We start from the raw sequence: 22,852 nt of genomic DNA, 5'->3' as shown, positions 1-22,852 counted from the left end.
ATACTAAAGGTATTTTGGATTATGTTCATTCAAATGTATGGGGGCCTTCCAAGACAACTTCATTGGGAGGAACACATTATTATGTCACCTTTGTTGATGATTTTTCCCGGAGAGTTTGGGTGTATACAATGAAGACAAAGGATGAGGTGCTAGGATTTTTCCTTAAATGGAAAAAGATGGTGGAGACTCAAACAGACAGAAAAATCAAACGTATCCATACAAACAATGGTGGAGAGTACAAAAATGATTCATTTCTGAAAGTCTGTGAAGAAGAAGGTATTGTCAGGCATTTCACTGTCAGAAGTACACCACAACAGAATGGGGTGGCAGAGCGTATGAACCGAACATTAGTGGAGAAGGTTCGGTGTATGTTGTCTAATGCTGGGTTAGGCAAAGAATTTTGGGCTGAGGCTTTGGTCTATGCTTGTCACATTGTCAACCGTTTACCATCGACTGCTATTGGTGGTAAAACACCATTAGAGAAATGGTTTGGAGTACCTGCTACAGATTATGATTCCTTATATGTGTTTGGTTCCACTGCATACTACCATGTTAAGGAGTCAAAGCTGGATCCAAGAGCAAAGAAGGCGATCTTTATGGGGATCACCTCTGGTGTGAAAGGCTATCGTCTTTGGTGTCCAGAAACAAAGAAAATAATCTTCAGCATGGATGTTACCTTTGATGAATCTACCATGTTGAGAAAGGTCACTTCAGAAAAATTGGAGCAGACAGATGGAACTCCCAAACAGGTAGAGTTTGAAGGAAGCAGAATTGACCCAACCAGTAAAGAAACTGATGTTGACTCTCCTATGGTAGAAGAAGAGTCAGATGAAGAAGAGGTTCAGACCCAAGAACCTCCATAGCAACATGAATCAATTGCACTCAGAAAGGGAAAGAGGACTATTAGAGAACATGCTCGTTATGCTGATATGGTCTCTTTTGCATCACCAATTGCAATTGATGACGTTCCTGCCACTTTTAATGAAGCAGTCCAAAGTTCAGAACATAAAAAGTGGAGGATCGCCATGAATGAAGAAATGCAATCCCTTCAAAAGAATCAGACGTGGAAACTAGCTAGTCTTCCGAAGGGAAAGAAGGCAATTGGGTACAAGTGGGTATATGCAAAGAAAGATGGATTTTCTGACAAGAATAGCATCCACTACAAAGCAAGATTGGTGGCTAAAGGCTACGCTCAAACGGAGGGAGTTGATTATAATGAAGTATTTTCTCCAGTTGTAAAACATTCCTCCATCAGAATTTTGTTGGCTTTGGTAGCATAGTTGGATTTGGAACTAGTTCAGATGGATGTAAAAATTGCATTTTTACATGGAGACTTGGATGAGGAAATCTACATGACACATCCAGATGGATTCAAAGTTGCTGAAAAAGAAGAGATGGTGTGCAAATTAGAAAAATCGCTATACGGATTGAAGTAATCTCCAAGGCAGTGGTACAAGTGATTTGACAAGTTTATGATAGGGCAGAAGTACACAAGAAGCAAATATGATCATTGTGTGTATTTACGCAAGCTACAAGACGAATCATATATATATCTTCTTCTTTATGTTGATGATATGCTGATAGCTTCTAGGAGTCAGACAGAAATTGCGAAACTAAAGACTCAATTGAACATGGAGTTTGAGATGAAGGATCTTGGTGAAGCAAAGAAGATTCTAGGCATGGAGATATCAAGGGATAAGAAATTGGGGAGGCTTTGTTTGTCTCAGAAAGAATATCTGAGGAATGTACTAAAACGTTTTGACATGAATGAGAAGTCAAAACCAGTTAGTACACCTCTTGCTCCTCATTTCTAGCTCGGTGCATCCATGCCACCTAAGGATGATGCAGAATGGGAATACATGTCAAAGGTTCCGTATGCAAGTGTTGTTGGTAGCTTAATGTATGCAATGGTGTGTACGAGACCCGATATTTCACAGGCAGTTGGGGTTGTGAGCAGATATATGCATGATCCTGGAAATGAGCATTGGGAAGCTGTGAAATGGATTCTGCGGTATATTCTAAACACCGTATATGTTGGTTTGGTCTTTCAGCAGGACAAACAAGATGGTCAGTATATAGTTGGGTATTGTGATTCAGACTATGTAGGTGATTTGGACAAGCGTCGATCAACTACTGGTTATTTGTTTACATTTGCAAAGGCACCAGTCAGTTGGAAGTCCACCTTACAGTCAACAGTGGCTTTGTCTACTACAGAGGCAGAGTATATGGCAATTACAGAGGCTGTGAAGGAGGCAATTTGGCTTCAAGGGTTGCTTGGTGAATTGGGAATGGAATAGAAGCACATCAAAGTGCATTGTGACTGTCAGAGTGCTATTCATTTAGCAAAGAACCAGGTTTACCATGCAAGAACGAAGCACATCGATGTTCGATATCACTTTGTACGAGAGATTCTAGAAGAAGGTGGAGTCATAATCCAGAAGATTCGGACCACTGAGAATCCTGCTGATATGTTGACAAAAGTGGTAACTGTGGGCAAGTTTAAACATTGTTTAGACTTGGTCAATATTGTTACAAATTAAAAGATGAATTTGTAGACACTTTGAAGATTGAATTTTTGAGAGATGTGTGTGGAATTTGTCAAGGTGGAGATTTGTTGGTTTTTTGGCAAAGTCTCACATTGGTTATGTATAAGGAGGAGGGGAAATTCTTTTGTTATAAATAGAGTCATCCTCCTCCTTAGTTAAGCATCCCACAAATATAAGCCTTCTTCACTATTAGAGGCTATTTGTACTCTTTCTCTCTTTGTAATATTTCTTCTACTAGTGAAATATTATTTTAGTAGTGTTCGAGGAGGTAGGCATAATTTTGGCCTAACCTCGTTAAATTTTGGTGTTCTCTTTACGTATATTTAATAGCTATTGTCAGGTATAGTTGTTGTTAATTATTGTCCTATTAAAATTACTTGTCTTGGTAGTTCTGTCTAAGGAAAGTGAGTTTTAAGAGGGACCATTGTGACCCCTCATCTTTCCTGGGAATCTACCTTGGGGTGATTTTTAGTACAATCGTTTTCACACTAGTCACCTAGATAATAGTTTTCAAGGTGAATATGTTATTATCGGTGGAAATCAACCCGAATTCCACAACAACATACAATGCTTTGATTGAAGCTTTGGGTAAGATCAAGCAGTTCAAATTGATATGGAGTTTGGTGAATGACATGAAGTGTAGGAAACTGTTGAACAAAGATACTTTTGCATTGATTTCACGGCGGTTCGCAAGAGCCCGGAAGGTTGAAGAGGCTATAGGAGCTTTTGAGCGGATGGAGGAGTTCGGCTTCAAGCTTGAACCATCGGATTTCAATAGATTGATTGATGTTCTGTGCAAGTCTAGACAAGTTGAGAAAGCAAACAAAGTGTTCGATAAAATGAAAAAGAGAAGGTTTGTTCCCGATATTAAGTCTTATACTATTTTGTTGGAAGGTTGGGGCAAAGAACACAACTTGTTGAGATTAGACGAGGCTTACCGAGAGATGAAAGATGAGGGGTTCGAGCCAGATGTTGTAACTTATGGTATTTTGATCAGTGCTTATTGTAAGGCTAAGAAGTATAATGCCTGCCATTGAGTTGTTTCATGAGATGGAGGCAAAAAATTGTAAGCCAACCCCCCATGTTTATTGTACTTTAATTAATGGCTTAGGTTCGGAGAAGTGGTTAAGTGAAGCTCTTGAGTTTTTTTAACGTTTCAAGAGCTGTGGTTTTACTCCGGATGCACCTACATATAATTCACTTGTAGGAGCTTATTGTTATTCCATGCGAATAGATGATGCATTTCGAGTGATAGATGAAATGAGAAAAAATTTGGCCGGTCCGAATTCAAGAACTTATGATATAATTCTTCATCACTTAATAAGGGCTGGGAGGACGAAGGAAGCTTACTCCGTATTCCAGAAAATGTCGAGTGAGCTGGGCTGTGAGCCAACCGTGAGTACTTACGAAATTATAGTAAGGATGTTTTGCAACGAGGATGAAGTGAAAATAGCAATGCAGGATTGGGATCAGATGAAGGCTAGGGGAGTGCTTCCGGGGATGCATGCATATGTTCTCTGATATGATCACCGGTTTGTGTCAAGTGAAAAAGTTAGATGATGCTTGCAAATATTTTAATGAAATGTTGAATGCAGGTATTCGACCTCCAGCCAAGATGTTTAGCTATCTCAAACAGGCTCTACTTAATGAGGGGAAGAAGGATACAGCTTTAAATTTGGCTCGGAAAATCAATAAGCTGAGGGGAACTCCATTAGTTGTTGGAGGCCAGAAGAGAGGAATGCTGGATGTATGCCGGTGCCCTTCCTGCAATTGTAATCTCTTTCCGTATCGAGAGATAACGTTGGCTGTATGCTTGGTGCCCTTTGCCTTTTACATGTTGCAAGTTCTGAACCTTGAACACTGTGCCGTAAGTATTGTTTGAAATAGTTCATTAGAATGGTCTGAAATCCGACTCTTTATAGGGGATTATCTGAATATCCACTATCCCTTATACATTTGATTGCATCTATCTGTATGCTTATGTATCAACTTTTGAGGATGAAAAAAATATTACTATTGTTTAACCCTATTCATGGAATCTTAACCAAAGCATTCGTGTTGAATTCCAGAAGCCTTTATATTCTCCTCTTTATTTGGATAACTTGTGAACCACTGATAATCCGAATTCCGAGATCTTTCTTTTCGAACCCCTATGGTTCAATTGTTGTGAGATTTTGAGATGCAAGCCACTGGCCAAGTACTAATGATCTTTCTTTTGGATTAAATTACCTGCTTTTTCCAATGGTTTAGTTGACTCTAGACTATGTAAGTGGGGCTTGCCAAGGCTCGGGTTTAAGGTGTGTGGTGGGTTTGAACAGTTATCAGCTGAATTAAATATGCATCACCATTAGAAAATGACATGGGAATAATTATGGAGGCACTATAAACCATGAAAATCTTGTTAAAAAATCAAACCTGATTTATTGGCTTTGGATGTCGGCAAAGCTTGGAAGTATATGCTTAAGAACTAAGTGAGCAACGAAACACTTGGCAAACTATAATTAAAATCTAATCTACATGTGGCAAAAGGAGTTGAAAAAGTATGGCAGCAGCTAGATTTTTAGTATGTCGGCAAACAAGAGTGTTATAGTAAGGTAAGCAAGTGATAATCAACAACGATATGAACAACCTTCTTAAAGGAGAGGAGAGCAGCAAAAACACCTGGAAATATGGCAAAATATTAACGTGTATGGCAGCAACAACATAATTGCAAAGCTGAAGACAAACACGACAATTAATGAAGCATTTTGAGGCGGTTAATTGATCTTATATATATGTGTTCTACCTTAGTTTAGGATAAACGAATATGTGTAATGAATAAGTAAGAAAACTTAGAGGGAAAGAGTAAAAGTTTAACAAAGCTACAGTGATTTTTGTAAATCAGTCAAAGTTAGTATTGTATTAGTATTTTGTAGTTCGTAGTGACAATATTGTGTGAATTACAAATTATCGAGTGTCTATTCATGCTTTCAATAAGTAATATCATATTTTTTACCACTCCATATTTCATTTGATGTCATATATTTAACACTTTTTGTTGGAAACTAATTCAACAAGTAAACTTTTCAACGAACATCTTCGGCCTAGAAATTTATTGGTAGGTGTTTCCCTTTTATCATACTTTTCGTCATGTCAAGAATTGTGCGATTTTTTCTTTCAGCAATTCCATTTTGTTGATGACGTATATCTAAAAGTCAATTGATGAATAATTCCATGTTTTTTTGCATAAGTCTTTAAATAAATTTGACGTATACTCGCCTCTGTTGTTGGATCTAAGTATCTTTAAATATTAATCACTTTGTTTTTATGTCATTGCTTTGAATTCTTTCAATTTTTCCAATGCTTTTGATTTTTCTTTCAAAACATACACCCAACTTTTTCTATTAAAATCATCAATAAAAGTTAGATAGTATATGTTTCCACCAAGTGATAGTAAAAGGACCAAATATATCGATGTGCATAATCTCCAATGGCTTTCGGGTTTGTCAGGATCTGCCAACTTCGAATCTTTATCTATGTTGTTTTCTTTTGATGCATGCCTCACATAATTATTTTTTCGGGCTTGACGCTGTTATCAAAGACAAATATGTAACCCTCCAAATCAATTATGTAAGACATACATCAAAAGAAAACAACATAAATCAAGCTTCGAAGTTGGCAGATCCTGGCAAGCCCGAAGGTCGTTGGAGATTGTGCACATATACATAATTGGTCCTTTTAATATTCCATCACTTTTTGGAAACAAGTACTTTCTAACTTTTATTGATGATTTTAGTAGAAAAAGTTGAATCTATATTTTGAAAGAAAAATCAGAAACATTGAAAATTTAAAAGAATTCAAAGCAATGACATAAAAATAAAGTGATCAATATTTAAAGATACTCAGATTCTACAACAAAGGCAAGTATAAGTTAAATTTATTTAAAGACTTCTGCAAAGAATATGGAATTATTCATCAACTAACAATTAAATATGCGTCTCAATAAAATGAAGTTGTTGAAAGAAAGAATCGCACAATTCTTAACATGGCAAGAAATATGATAAAATGGAAGCACCTACAAAAAAATTTCTAGGCCGAAACTGTTCGTTGTGAAGTTTACTTGTTGAATCGGTGTCCAACAAACAATGTTAAGTATATGTCACCAAATAAAGCATGAAGAGATCAGAAACCAAGAGTTGAACACCTCAAGGTTTTTGGGTGCATCGCATATGCCCATGTCCCTAAGCAGACAAGAAAGAAGTTTGATGGAGTTAAGAAAAAAGAAAGTTGAATGACTATTTTTTTATGAAGATAAAGACGACGACAATCTTATCAATTAAGATGAACAAGATGACGATCAAAGTCCTCAACAAAATTTAATTGCATTATCGTCATCAAGCAACAACAACAGTAGTAGCGGCAGAACAAAAAGTTTTAACGTATCTCGAACAAAAATTGTAACATCCTCAATATCGGGTTAGTGACTAAATTGTGAAATTTCAGAATTTGGTGATTAAAGTGGAAAAGTTAAAAAGTTTAATGATTTATTTGAAAGTATTTCCTGAAGGGTTATTAGTAATTATTAAAAGAATCAAAGGGCAAATGAGTCATTGAACAAGAAAAATAATTAAATAAAATTTAGTGGGTATTATAATACCCATGTGATGCATGTGTGAAGAGATAAGTTTCCAAACTTATCTTCTTCATCTTCTTCTTTTCTCCAACGTGCCCAAGCTAGAGCAAAGGTGAGCTTTATATTTTGTTGATTATTTGTTAATTTTAAGAGTGAGTTTTGATCATTAGATGATAACTAAGCTTAAGGAAAGCTTAAGTTATCTTAAAATCAAAAGATAAAGGAGTTATGATAGAATAAATAAAATGGGGTTTTAAGTGAAATTTTGAATAAGAAGGTTTAAATGAATTTGGAGGATGAATTTGACTTGTCATCCATGAGGATAAGAAGTTAGAAGTGTTAGAATTAAGTTTGGATAACATGGAAAATTTGGTATGATTATTGATTTCTATATGGAGAATAGAATTTTTAGGTTTAAGACGAAATAAATAGATATAAATGAGTTTAAACATGTATATTTGAGTTAAGAATATGAAAGGGAATGAAACTTGAAGAATAGAAATTGAAAGAGTGATTTTTCGTGCAATGAACAGTGATTTCTAGGTAGGTGCATCGATGCATTAAGGGGTACATCGATGCATGGATATTTCAAAGCTATTTTGTGTACCGATGCACCCATAGTGCATCGATGCACTCCTAAAGGAAAAGCTAAAATTTGGTTCATTAAATTAGTCTAAGTTATTAATACCAAGTTATAAGGTTTAGGCTTCTAAAAATCGTCTTGAAATTATGTTTATGTAGATATTGAGCCTAAACAAATTCTGGAACAATCAAAGAATTAGGATCGAATCAAAGCAAGGCTAAGGTGAGTGCAATTTAATTGTACTTAAGTTATCGATTAAACATTGGCTTGCGATGAGCCAATAGAATTATTATAGTAAGGAGTAATTTCTAAAATGTATGTGATCTTTATATGTACATGAATATATGAAAAATATGATATCAACTATGTGATATGCATGATATGTTATCTTATGTGTTATGTAAGGTATATATGAATATATGTGAACAACATATGACATATGTATGTAAACAAAGGAGAAATTCTATAAGCTATATGAAACAAGCTATGTGATTCTATGCAAAGTGATATGAAATATGTGGCATATAAATATGCAGCACGTGATACATGTTATATGATATGAACCTATGTGATTATGTGAGAAAGAATATATGTCTATGAGAAGACATAAGAACGAGGTATAAGCTATATGACATATGAATATGATTTATATGAAAATGTTCTACGTGTAAGTGAACTATGTGCTAATGTGAATATGTGATAATTATAAAAGATAATGCCCATGTTATGTGTCATGAGATCTAGAGGTATAGTTGGCATGCCAAGAGTCGAGGGTCTACGCGGTCCTTCGGGACAAATTCTACGTGGTCTTTCGGGACACATATGTATTCTTTGGAGCATGTATGAGGTCTTTTGAGACACCTACTTGATCCTTGGTATATGTATATGATTCTTAAGGAATTTCTATGTGGTCCTTATGGACAATCTTATATGGCACTACGGTGCAATTCTACGTGGCACTTCGGTGCATTTCTACGCGTTCCTTTGGGACAAATTCTACGTGGCACTACGGTGCAAATTTATACGAGCTGTGGTGATAGCATAGTGCACAACCTCACAGTACTCACATACCTTGAGTTCTCAGTAATGTACATGGGCCTATAAAAGACATCAAAAGTATTTACAAGATTCATATGTTATATTGTGTATATTCCTAAGTGAAAGGTATTTGTTATATAAGATTGGTAATTGTTTATGCAATAGTGTGATTTAGAGTTTACATTATATGTTGATATGGTATATAAAGAAATTATTGATGATAAAATGAGAAATGATAAGCATGTTAATGATGTTATGTTACATGATATGTGCATGTATGTATATATTACAGAAAATAATATATGCTTTGGTATGATAAGGTAATATCAAATGCTCATGCATTGTAGAAATTACAGTTAACATATAATTAGTTTTATATGCCTCACTAAGTCAACGACTTAGTGTGTGATTGTTTCACGCGTATGTTTCGAGAAGAGGAAGATTGGTAAAATTTATGCAAGACATGTTAATTCCTCCTTTCCAAAGATCAGATCAGAAAAGAAATGTATATTATGTATTTTGTAAGAATGATAATAGTTGGCATGTATACAAAGTCGATAAATTAAATATTTATGCTCTAATTGAGTTTTATAATATCTTTAACATATTTATGCAAATGTAATTGCATAGCGATGAAAGGTTATATTTTTATGAATTTATATGTATTTTTACGAAGTACTGTAGCAGTGCATCGATGCATAATTTATATTCGAAATTTTTCACTGTTCATCACTGTTCATACGGTACTGTTAACTGTTCATACCGTATTTTACTGTTCATAAAACATATATTTTCTTAAATTGGTTATAGCAAATATGATTCAACAATATATTATCGTATTTTTTTAAAAAGAGTTCAAATATTTGGATATTTAGTAAGAATATCATTTTTAAAAGTCAATGTGACATCTCAGACTCGTATCCGGGTCGGATACGGGTTGTGGTGTTACAGAAGTTTACAAATCTAAAGAGAGAAGAATACTGAGAATGTACAGTGATTATGAATTACAAAATGTCTCATTTCTCAATCTACTTTGTTATGATTACTTTGTTATGATTAGATTGTGGGTTTTGTAAGATTCAAGGAATGCTTAACCCCTAGTGGCTACTTTGAATAGGTCAAATATTAGTATGCAAAGTATAGATATAGTTCTTATACACTTATTTGATTATACTTTTCAAATTTTGAAATTTCGGTCTTAATCCAAATGATAGCCATTAAATTTATTAATTCAATTATATTATTATGCATAAAGTATAAATTTTCTTAGCCCCTAGCTTTGCAATCAGCATAAAGTGGTTCAAGAGAAAATAAAAAAATGGGTGCTTTGGACTTCCTTTCTGATTTTATTACTCTTCATTCCAAAAGGAAGAAGCGTAACGTAATGCAGGTACTGTTTTAATTACATATTCTCTCTTTTAGTAGGCTTCTTGTTTACGTTATATCTATATATTGTTTATTCTCTCAACTATGTTATAAGGGACACATAATTTTATGTTAAGGGATGAAAATTTAATTTTTAATAGATTATCGATAATATGTATAAATAAAATATTTAAAATATAATATAATTTTTTTTGAATAAACGACTACCTCAACAGCCCTTTCTATACATCTCTATGGAGAGTCATGGTTTTTCTTGAGCATGTGGATACTGAAGATCAAATATGCCTTCTTTACTAATTTGTTGTATGCAGAAGGTAGAGACAAAGGTTAAAATGGACTGTGATGGCTGCGAAAGTAGAGAAAAAACGCCGTGTCCTCCATCAAAGGTTTCAAAACAAAGCTCCCCCCACTGCCAATTATCTGCCTTGCCTTTGCTGATTTCTTCACTACTATAATAAATGAATCAATGGTGTTTAGGAGCAAAATCGGTTGAAGTGAACAGAAAACAAAGCCGAGTGAATGTGACGGGGTACTTGGAGCCAAACAAGGAGTTAAAGAAAGTGAAGAGCACAGAGAAGAAAGCTGAGTTTTGGCCTTACGTGCCCTACAATTTAGTGGCATACCCTTACGTTGCTCAAGCTATATGACAAGAAGGCTCCTTGGGGGTATGTTAAAAACGCTGTGCAAGCTATGCCTACTGCCAGTGCTGTAGATGAGAAGTTTGTTACTTACTCTCTTTACCGACGAAAACTCAAATGCTTGTTATGTCATGTAGTATGCCATCTTCATCGTTTTCCAAAATGTTGCCACAAGTGATAAAAAGGCGGATGAGGCTCCTTCCTTTCATTAGATGTGCACATTTTTAGATATCAAATATTATTCAATCCGAAAATTTAGATATTTAAAAATTTAAATTATTTAAATTATAATTCATATTTGATATGAAAAAATATTAAATATCTAAATTTTAGGATCGAATATCCAGATATCCAAATTTGAACATAAACTTTAATTTAGTAAAAAGTTTTAATTTAAGTTTAAAATTTTATAACATTTTACAATGTATTATATACATCTATTACTTCAACGAGTGTTGGCACAAGTGGTTGAGATTCAGGAATATGAGCTTGTAAGACTAAGTTTGAATCCCACCACTGTCACTCTTGGTGGGTAATTTATAAAGTCTTATGTAAATCACAATTGGGTCTTAGGTATGCCCTGACATTGGACTGGGAGAGTAACCTTGACTTAAACTTTAGTGTACCAATATATTTATATATATATATATACACACATCTATTATATATTTTTAGAAACATACTTGAATAATTCTAAAAGAATTTCTTAATGTGTTATTTGAAGGCTTGCAAAATAAATAATTTGCTAACCGGGGCTGGGGTGCTGAGGTTGGGGTAGGTTGATTGGCTAGGATGAGGGGTGTGCGCAAAAATCCGATCTGATTGATTTGATTTGTTGATCCGATTTGAAAATTCATATATATGATATATTTTTTAATTTTTGAATATTCAAAAAAATTGGATAACCAAATTAGATACGAATCGGTGAAATTTCAATTTCATATTATCTTAAAATCCGAAATAAAAACTAGCCCCTAGACAGGCAGCCTTGATTTTTTTTTTTTAGATTAATTAAAATTTTAAATTATTTATTTTTAAGCCTTCTAAATATTTGTTTTAGAATGAATCTAGCCAGTCAGCCTTGATTTTTTTTAATTAAAATTTTAAATTATTTATTTTTTAAGCCTTCTAAATATTTGTTTTAGAATGATTCAAGTATATTTTGAAAAATATATAGTAGGGGTATAGAATATATTGTATAAACTTACAACATATCAAATTTAAAATTAATTTTTTTATTAAAATAAAGTTTATATTCAGATTTGAATATTCGATATGAAATGTACACCCCCAGATGGGACTATTGGGTCTAAGTAAAATTTTCTAAAGGTTCATTTTATCGAATTTTTTAATAATAACAAATTAAAATTTAATTGATCTGTATTAGGTTCGAATATCCAAAAATTAAAAAACTAATCAAATATTTAAGATTTCAGATTAAATCAATAGATCAACATATCAAATCCATTAAATCAAATTCCTTTACACACATTTACCTCTAGGCCCGTTCATGAGCCTAAGCAAGAGGAGCACTTGCCCAAGGCTCCCTCTTACCCCAGGCCCAAAAACTATAAATTCACATATCATTAAAAAAATTATCTATTTAGTCATTCATTTATTATTTTATTTTTCTCATTCAATTATTATTTTCAAAAACAATATTTAATTTTCATTTTAATTTTTTTACCCACCATTAAAAATTAACGATAATGATGATATGGCATTTATAAATTACTTTTTTACTTTCCACTTAATTATTTTTCTATTATTATTTTAAAAAGATGGAAAATATTAAAATCTAACAAGTATCCTCTTAAAAGAGGATATACTTGTTTTGTGTGAGTAATTGGATATTTAATAAAATTTCTTAATATTTTTGTTTAAAACTTAATGTGTTTATTAGATAATTTATTAAACATAATAAAAAATAATTTACAAGTATTTGTTCTTATTATTTTTTTTATATTCATTTTTAGAGACTTAATTTTTATGTCCATGGTATATCATTAAAATATTATAAACGGGTATGCTTACCTCTCACAACTCAAAATTGGAACTTCCAACCTGAAATAGATAGATGAATAAACAAGTGAGGATCTTATTGATGTGTAATCAAAAGTAGGGCGGCGGTTGTACTCTCTACGCTTTAGAACGGCCCCACCCAATATTTTAAATTTTTGTGACATGCTGATGTGATGTTCAGTGATTTTGTATTTATTTTAACCTCTTCCTTCATAACTGAAATATATATATATATATATATATATATATATATATATTCTTTATACAAAATAAATATTTAAATTATATTTTGAAAAACGTTTTAATAAATAAAAAAATGTTGTTAAAAATAGGTGTATAATTTTTTCAACTTATATTTTAAATATTTAGACCGTAACAATCGTTAAATGTGATCATTATCTGACACGTGTCGCTCTTATATTTTTTAAATTAAAAATATTATTAATTAAAAAAATCTAATATTTTTCAAATTACAAAAAAAAATCATTGAAACTCTAAAATCTTTCTTTTAAATTTCTAAAACTCTAAAATCTTTATTTCCACCGCTCATACCAAACGTGACCAACCATCATCAGTCGCCTTGTTATTATCAAACAATCACCCACTCGTCGCTAGATTTTCATTACCAATCATTCCCCTCTTATCATCGTTCGAATCTTCTTAAATCTATGAATTTCTAAATTTAAAATCCCTAAACCTAAATTTAATGGGTGAGGGATTTAGCTGGAATTTAATCCAAATAATCCCGATGATTCAGCCTGGGGAAGGGAGACCGACGGCGATGATGACCATAGGCGAGCTTCTTCGTTCTTGTAGCCATTTTTCTTTCACCATTTTAGCAGACTGGGGAAGGGATGGGGAAGCTGATGCGTGGGGGAGGGGGGAGAGAAGGGGGACGGGGTAGGGAGGTGAGGGTGAGGTGGGACCCACTTTTTTTCTAAAAATTATTTTTTAATATATTTTTTAAAAAATAAAAAAAATAATTTTTAAAAATAAAAATAAAAAATTAGTTAAAAATAATATTTTATTAATAAAAATATAACAGAAAAAACGTTAGATACTTATTTTTAACAAAAATTCTATAAGTACTAAAAATATTTTGAGATATAATTTAAACAATTATTTTTATATTAATCATATCTTGTTTATTAAAATGAAAAAGGGAAAAGGAGTAAGTGGCAGTTATGGTAAATAAACGTGGAATAAAAATCAATAGACTTGATAAATAAGCAAAGAAAAGGACAGTTGTAAATAAATACTGCATAAAGTGTGGTTTTTGAAAGCTTTTAGGATTAGGGACAGCATGCCAGACAGCCAGTGAAATTTGGAGGTAATGATCCCCCTAAAACACACTTAACCAAAACATCTCTCATTTTTACTTTTTTTTTGAAAACTACATATATAATAAAACTTGATACTTAAATAAGTGTCTAATTATATTTTTTCTCAAATAGGTGATTACAATATTTTTTAGATCATTCAAGTGTTTAAAATTATAAACGATATCATTTTAGGTATTCGGGTTATCAACAACGTTAATTTCTTTCGTTAAGTGACACATGTCACAATTTGATAATTTAAATTTTTTATATAAAATTTAAAAAATAAAATTATATATATTTAAAAAAACACATAAATTTCAAAATAACCCCAAAACTTTAAAAACCTTAATTTCAATCTCTAAATGTCGACGAATCTCCGCCTGACCTCACGTCTTCTGGTGACCAAAACCTTATGAAATGATACTGATTGACGTCGAATAAAAGTTTTATACCCTGAGAATCCTATGATGAAAATCACGATCCCTCGCGATTCTAATGGCCAATCGACGACAACTACGACAGTGTATAACTAGGATTATGACAGAGAATACATCGACAACGGTGGTCGTGGCAAAAAAGGGCGACGACAACTAGTTAGTGTTAGGATTTGGAGATTTTAAGATTTTTTAATTTAAACTAAATTAAGGTTTTTTTATAAATATAAATATTTTTCATGTTTAATTTTAATTTAAATGACTTTTTATAATCATACACGCTATATATGCGTGTGATATACATATATCATGAAGATTTGAGGGATTCTATTAAAACTTTAAAATGATTCTACTAATTATATTCGAGTTCTATTTTATAATTCAACTCGAATTTGTTTTTTTTTGGGACAACTCAAGTTTATGAAATTATGAGTCGAGTCAAATTAACTCATGTATTTTAACTTCAAATCGAATAAAAATTTGATTTCTTTACATAAAATGCTGAAAATAGCAAATCATAATAACAATATTTTTTTTGATTAAGCTAAAGGTGATACAAAATAATATCTATTCCAAATACTTTTAATCATTTGACAATGAACGCTCAATCACTCTTATAGTTGTTGTGCTCGAACCTGTGACCTTTAGGAACAATAACGATTCATTTAACTACTGGAATAAATTGGTTCGTGAAAACAATAATAACAATATAAATGATAACTTACACAAAGAATGACATAAAAACCAAAATTATAATACTAATAAATGGAACCCACCAAATGACCTTAGTGGTAAAAAGAAATATTGATCTCTCTTCAGAATTTATATTCAAACAATTGTAAGTTTGGAAACAATAAAATGCACTCCTTTTCCTTCTTCTGGGCTTAGGAAAGTTTTTCAACGAGAGACTTATTGTTGTTGTATGATTGTCTCGCTATGATTATAAAATCATATAAACCACATTTAAAATAAAAGAAGATGTTTGTGAATTTTACTTGTTTTTCTTATTCTTTTACATTTCTTATTCTTACTTCTTGTATACTTTGATTCTATAATTACTTTCGATATTTTTCTTTCTAACTTAGGGGGTTTACCAAGAATCGAAAGTGTTTTTCCTTTCGTTTTACTTTAATTGTCATTCTTTTATTTATTTATTTATTTAAATTCATTTGTCAAATTTGTCCTTCTCATTTACTGAACTTTTTGTTTTAAAAGCAATATTTTAAAACTAAAACCCCTTAGATGTAATGTGTGTTAAACATGAAAAAATTACTAAAAAATACATCTCTTATTAATTCAATAAGCATAATACATCATACAAAGAATAGGTTATTTATGATGATTAAGATGATAGCTCAATTGTTGCTCATCCACCTGTTGTAACAGCATAACCGCATGGATAACCACTTGATCTATCACGTATCATAACAAACAAACACATGGCTTCTAAAATACTACCATCTTTTAGAATATATTTATCATTCATCCTCCTACTTTATATGACTTCTTTTAACTCATACACACATAGTTAGTTTCTCAACGTTTTAACTCCATTAAGAGCAAGAGGTTTTATCAATACATCTGCAACATGACTATTGGTAGAGAAGTAATTGAATTGAACTTCTTGTGCTGTAACTTTTTCTCGCACGAAGTGTGGGTCTAGTTTAATGTGTTTACTCTAAGAATGCAAAATAGGATTCACAACCACAACAACTGCACTGGTGCTGTCACACCACACCTTTGGTGCTTCTAGTAAAGGAATTTCCATCTCATGTAAAACCGCCTTCACCCACATCACTTCAGAATTTACATTTTCCAAACTTTTGTATTCGGCTTCCGCAGTTGATTAAGACACATCACGTTTTTTCTTCAAGTCTATGAGAGTAGATGGCCTCCATTATAGACACAGTATCTGGAGATTAACCTTCTCTCATCAATATCTCCTCCCCAATCTGAGTCAGAGAAGGCGTTAAGAGTCAAAGACTTTTGCACTTGAGAGGGAAACCAAAGTCCAACTTCTAAAGTGCCTCGTAAATATCGTAAGATTCATTTAACGACCAACTAATGGACGTCTGTGGGTTCTTGCAAAAATTAGGCAGCCTTATTGATTGCAAATAAAATATTTGAACGAGTATGACAAATATATTAAAGAGTTCCTACCACACTTTTATACTGTCGAAGATCTCGTAGCAACTCCCCATCATGCCTGCTAAGTTTAAACGAGGTGGCCATAGGAGTTGTGGCAGCGTTCACATCAAACATTTGATTATTCTCTAATAATTATGTGATAAACTTCTTTTGACTAAGAATCAAGCCATGCTCATACCTATGTATCTCTATGTCAAGAAAAAAAAATTAATTATCCAAGATCCTTTAAGGAGAACCTGTCATTAAGCTTTGTGAATGACTTGATCAGCATCTTCTTGATATCTACCAGCCTACATGTGACTAGAATGTCATCAACGTACACCACTGTGTATGTAACCTTACCATTAGCCAAGCGAAAAAATAAGGAGTCAACCCTTGAGGATTTGAACCTTAAGTTGTACAAGAAATATTGCAACTTCAGAAATCATTTCCTTGGGGCATGACGCAGTCCATACAAAGGTTTTTTTCAGTTTGCAAGCTAACACGGCACCATCAGCTGAACGTTCTTCAAACCCAGGTATTTGTTGTATGTAAACATCTTTACACAATAATCCCTTCAAGAATGCGTTATTTACGTCTACTTGCCTTATTTGTCAGTTACAAATAACAACAAGCGATATCAGAATATTCACCATGAGAAAATGAACAACTAGACTAAAAGTGTCTGTAACCTGGCTCTGATACCAAGTTAAACATGAAAAAGAATTACTGAAAAATACATATCTTATTGATTCAAGAAATATAATAAATCATACAAAGAATAGGCTATTTATGATGATTAAGATGTATTTATGATGATTAAGATGATATCTCAACTGTTGTTCATCCACCTGTTGCAACAACATAATCGCAAGGAAAACCACTTGATTTATCGCATGTCATAACAAACAAACACCTGATTTCTAGAATATCTTTAACAATGTGAATCTCCTCTTTTTTATTAAATATAAAAAATTATTCCAATCAAGTATGAAAAATCATTATTACGATTAAGATTTTTCGTATTATAATGATGAAAACAATAAACAATAATGAATTAATTTTCATGGATGAAAATATCTTTTGCTTTGACTCCCACAATAATAATATGGTGATGGATATTAATTTATTAAAAAAACTATCATCCAAATATTTTAATGTCAAACTTGCATGATCTTATAAACATAAATTAACAATTCATCGATCAAATAATGATAAATCGATAATGTGAATTATTAAAATATAATAATTAAAAGCTTAATGATAAAAGTAAAAATAAAACAAACCAAAAATGATATTGGGATTAGTTTATGTTGAAGAATCGGGTAAAGAAAATGAAAGAACATAAGAATTTTTAACGAGGTTCGGTAATGTGCTTACGTCCTCGGTGCCTAGACGGCGCTAGAAATTTTATTCAATATCTCATAGATTTAGATTACACATCTATTTATAATAAAAAACCTGATACATAATTTTATAATTAACCTTATCCTCTTTATCGGTATACTTATGAGTCATACCTAACCGTTTACACTCAAGAAAAGGTTAAAAAAGAATCAGAGTGATGATTATAAGTGTTTTCAGAAGAAAAAACAAAAGATTCTATTGCGAAGAAAGCCCGAAAATTTTAAGAAGAAAACGGGAAAAAAACCCGAGAAAAGCGATGCAGAAATTGTGCATTACTCAAAGGAAACAGAGAAAAGGGATGAAAGAAAATGAGCAAAAGATTAAGAGTTGCAGACAATATTTGAAAGGAATTAACCGCAGACCAGAGTCAGGTGAGGTCGTTCAGGCAACCAAATTTTATTGCAGTGACTGTGTGGACGCCATTAGAATTATGTAAAATGTGAAGAAAGATTAGAAATTTGGAGAGTGAGTGAGAAAGGGACAATTTTCACAAGTCCCAAGCCGACTTAGATGAAGCCGTTGGTCCCAACTCCCAACAGAGTTAACCAAACTCACTTTCTGATCAACTTCCCCATTGGTGGATTGGTTTTTGACTCTGTTACAATACCACTCTATATATTGCCAAAACAACACTTCTGGGAACCAACCATTTCAGCAAAAGAATCCACAAATTCAAAAGCTTTTGAATTTTTACTATCATTTCCATTATTTTAAATAAAATTTTCAAAAGGATGCTGTAAATGAGATGAAATATATGGTGAATTTTTTAAACTCAATTTGATCAAAATTTGGTTAACACATTAATCGAATAAATTTGACTCAAGTATTTATCTAGCCAAAACAAGCTAATTCGACTTGAAAAACTTATGATCAATTCAAAAAATAATATATTAAATTTTAATTTTTTTAAATTTGATAAGACCAAATTATCAATAAAATCTCCATGTATTTAACATTTAGATTTGAGTTTAAGTTTGAAGCGATCTTGAGTTAAAATCGAGCTTGAGTTTGAACTTTAATTGAGCTAAATTTACGAAATTTTCGAGTTTAATTTTTTTTTTTTTTTGCTTGAATCGGGCTTTAAATTTAATTTCAAATTTGAGTTGGCTTAACAATTTTTGTACAATCTTTCAAATTAAATCGAGTCAAATTTTATTTTTGATTTGAAATTTAAGTTGGGTTTAATAATTTTAAATTTAAAAATTTTATTTTTTTTTAAAATAGAATCAAATTAACAATACTAGAATTACACTCTACTGATTTATAGGCCTAGGTACATGTGAGAAGCAGGACAGGGATAGAAGTCGGCTTGTCAAGTCGCTGTTCTTTTTTTTATTATTATTGTTTTCCTCTTCAGTATTTAACGTTAAATCACATCATCTCAGAAGGGTTCTGCATTTGCTTTACGGTATTAAAGGCAAGAAGAGAAACTAGCTTTCAAGCTTAAAAAGTTCATGTGCTTTTCTTTTCCTCTCATTTGCTCCTGTATTTCCTCTTACTGAACTAGTGCCTTTCATTCATTCATTAGAGGTGAAGAAATGACTAAAGAAGAAGACTTTAAGCTGCTCAAGATTCAGGTCTTTCTCTTCTTATACCCTTCTTTTTGATTTCTTTATTATTATTTTTAAATCTACATGTACAACAAATTGTAGCGGATCCTGGTCTTTTCTTATGAAGAATCTTTATTTTTCCCCCCGCTTGTTTGCTTTTCCTTGTCTCCAGACTTGTGTTCTCAAAGTGAACATACATTGTGACGGTTGTAAGCAGAAAGTGAAGAAACTCCTTCAGAGAATTGAAGGTGCTCTTCTCACTTTTAGCATTAGCTTTCTTTCATCATTGCATTCTTCTCCTTTTCTGGTCTCTGATTGTGGATTGTTCTCTTTTTTTTTTCTACTTCTATGACTCTTATCTTGCATGTCAACATGTTTTACTTGCTAGAAATTGTTATTTGCTTGGTTCCCGAGAAAATTACGATATTTGGACTATTTGCAGTTGCCTGGGGCAGTCAGCTGGGAAAAGTTCCAACTCATTGGCCCCCATAACTGGTGCACATGCTTTGGCTAACTTTTTTTTAATGTAGTTTTGTATTTGTTGTTTCTTCTTTGTTTCCAGGTGTTTACCAAGTAAGCATTGATGCAGAGCAGCAGAAAGTTACAGTCTCAGGGAGTGTTGACTCTGCAACTTTGATCAAGAAATTGGTCAGAGCTGGTAAATATGCTGAGGTTTGGTCCCAAAAGTCCAACCAGAATCAGGATCAAAACCAAAAGCAAAAGAACAACTGCATCAAAGATGACAACAAGAGCAATAACAACAACAACAACAACAACAACAAAAACAAAAGCCAGAAGCAAGGTATTCTCAAAGGTATGGAAGCGTTCAAGAACCAGCAGCAGAAGTTTCCCATTTCCATTCCAGAGGAAGAGGATGAGAACACGGGTGATTATGAAGAAGATGATGAAGAGGATGAGTTGCAGTTTCTCAAATTGAATCAGCTCGGTCAGTTGGGTCAGCTTGGCGGTTTGCTGAGACATCAAGCTCTTGACGCTGCAAATGGTGCTAAGAAAGGTGCTGGGAACTTTAATCCAGATTCCAGCAATATCAATAATATTAACAACAATGTTATGAATGGGAATGGTGGGAAGAATCGGAACCCCAATCAGAATATGGGAATGAAGATCAACCCTGGTTTGCTTGATCAAGAAACATTAGCAGCTGTGAAGATGAATGCTGCAGCCGAGGCCAAGAGGGGAAATGACATGAACTCTGTTGCTGGTCTTTCGGGTTTTCATGGAATTGGTGCTAATGTTGTTCCCAATGCTGCTTCTGTTTTAGCAGCCAATCCCAATGCTGTTGGAGGATACCATCAAGTTCAATCCAACAATTGCTTGCAGGGGCCTCCTGCATCTAGTTTCCCAAATGGCGGATATGCTACCGGTCATTATCCATCGTCGGTGCTCATGAACATCAACGGCCATAACTATCCATCATCGATGATGAACCTGCAGAACAGGCATACCCTGCAGCAACAACCTCAGATGATGTATCATAGATCCCCTTTAATCCCTCCAAACACCGGCTATTATTACAATTACAACCCTCCACCACCAAACTCATTCCCTGAAGTGCACAATTACAATGCTGATCATCAATCTACAGCAACAACCCATTTGTTCAGTGACGACAACACAAGCAGCAGCTGTTCAATAATGTAACGAGTTAGTAATTCTACTGTGTAATGGGAGAGTACAAAATCTCAAGTGTAGTTGTTGAGTCTGCTATTATATTTTAATCTTATTTAAGTAGTATTTAACTTCAGCTCTGCCTGCTTGTGTTCTAGTACTTTTTTATTCTTCACATGGATAATGAAAATGTGATTTATCTTTAAAATTAAGGAGTGGGGTCTTATTTTATTCCAATTGGAGACAAGGTGACATCGGTTACTTGCAACTGCACAGGGAATAACGACAGAGAGGGTAGGACCGAGCTGGGTTGACACTATGTGTCACGTTAGTGCTGCAAAGTCTATGCTTTTGTTATAGGTTAGGTGGATGGGGCGTGCCATTGGTTGAGTGATGGTGTCAGTCAGCTGCGGCCAATTGGAAAAGGACAGGAACCACCTTAACCCAATATCACCATCTTTGCTCCACTGATCCTTTCACTGTGCAGAGATAACTGGTTTTAAAACGGATCTCATGTGATGCTAGTTTCATTTTTTATTGTACCTTCGCAAATCAAACATCTTCCGATAGATTTTATAGCTGATCAGTCTTTAAGGAGTTCATAGTCTCAGAGTGAATTATAGTGCATGTACAAGATCTTTAACATACCTATGTGATCTAGAGAATGAAATTCAAGAGTTTTACTCTTAAATTTATTTATCTTGTTGACTTACAAGTCTTCATGTTACACAGAAAAATACATATCAATTTTACCGACTACTACTCTTTACCCAAATAAAAAAATAACCAGCAATAACGGACAAAACTCGTTTTTTTCTCATCAGCAGTTTTCCCCTTCATTTGCGACATTTAGAATGATGGGGGCATGGTGGAGTTTGTGGACTGGTGCCCCATGAAGATGTGCAGTTTAAATTCTCACAAAGAATCTCTCCCCTTCAGGAGCATATGAATATGATTGGCGTTTGAAAGGGAGATAAGTAAGATACTCTGAGAAGAATTTAAGATGCATTTAATAATTGCATGAAAGTAAACCATTGAAACAGAAGAAAAGCGGGTAAAAAAAAGGTGGAAACAATGTTGATTGTTGGTTGGTTGTGTAAAAGTAGCTTGCAGGAAGCCATAATCATAGCCAAAAATATTAATTTGGAGCCTGACTCCATTAATGTGCTGCATGATTGACATAAGCATTTGCTCGTGAAAAATACAAAGCACCGACAGTCGAAACTGTTGCAATTTAGTTATCTGGTATTAGAAATGTATCCCATTAACTCAAATCCAAATTAAAATCAGACTCCGTAAACACCCAATTCCAACATTTAAAGTCCAAAAAAATTCTAGTCCCTAAGTTGAAATCAATCTTAATTAGGCTTGTTTAAATAAATTAACTTTCGAATTAAATTCAAAATGTAATTCTTTTGTTTATTCTTTGAGTCCAATAAAAATAGGTGTATTTGGTTCCTACATAGCTTAAAAGCTCACCCAAGTCCTTGGTCCATCACCAATAGAAACGAAAACTCTAGCAACACCCTTCGATCCTAAATTAGTTTTATCTTCTTCT

The 22,852-nt window shown here is 33.1% G+C and overlaps 1 protein-coding gene and 2 pseudogenes across 1 annotated transcript; all 3 read left to right on the top strand.

Annotated features, from left to right (window-relative positions):
* The first annotated feature begins 3,067 nt into the window (after positions 1–3,067).
* LOC120173558 lies at positions 3,068–4,428 on the top strand (annotated as a pseudogene).
* Positions 4,429–10,097: 5,669 nt separating this feature from the next.
* LOC120170242 lies at positions 10,098–10,940 on the top strand (annotated as a pseudogene).
* An 8,664-nt stretch (positions 10,941–19,604) lies between these two features.
* LOC120170234 (heavy metal-associated isoprenylated plant protein 37-like) lies at positions 19,605–21,506 on the top strand. The gene is made up of 3 exons (XM_039178210.1): positions 19,605–19,692; positions 19,838–19,913; positions 20,228–21,506. Exons 1-3 carry the CDS (start codon positions 19,654–19,656, stop codon positions 21,325–21,327), a joined length of 1,215 nt encoding a protein of 404 aa, XP_039034141.1. The 5' UTR covers positions 19,605–19,653; the 3' UTR covers positions 21,328–21,506.
* Positions 21,507–22,852: the final 1,346 nt, after the last annotated feature.

This window comes from Hibiscus syriacus, unplaced genomic scaffold (genome assembly GCF_006381635.1).
Source record: "Hibiscus syriacus cultivar Baekdansim isolate YM2019G1 unplaced genomic scaffold, ASM638163v2 tig00003041_pilon, whole genome shotgun sequence".
Classification (NCBI taxonomy): domain Eukaryota; kingdom Viridiplantae; phylum Streptophyta; class Magnoliopsida; order Malvales; family Malvaceae; genus Hibiscus; species Hibiscus syriacus.
The sequence above is the reverse complement of the archived record's forward strand: the minus strand, read 5'-3'. Positions and strand labels throughout refer to the sequence as shown.

Coding starts and splice junctions, on each gene's coding strand:
- LOC120170234 (XM_039178210.1), top strand. CDS start 19,654: ATGACTAAAGAAGAAGACTTTAAGCTGCTCAAGATTCAG. Junction 19,693..19,837: donor TTAAGCTGCTCAAGATTCAG/GTCTTTCTCTTC, acceptor CCTTGTCTCCAG/ACTTGTGTTCTCAAAGTGAA. Junction 19,914..20,227: donor ACTCCTTCAGAGAATTGAAG/GTGCTCTTCTCA, acceptor CTTTGTTTCCAG/GTGTTTACCAAGTAAGCATT.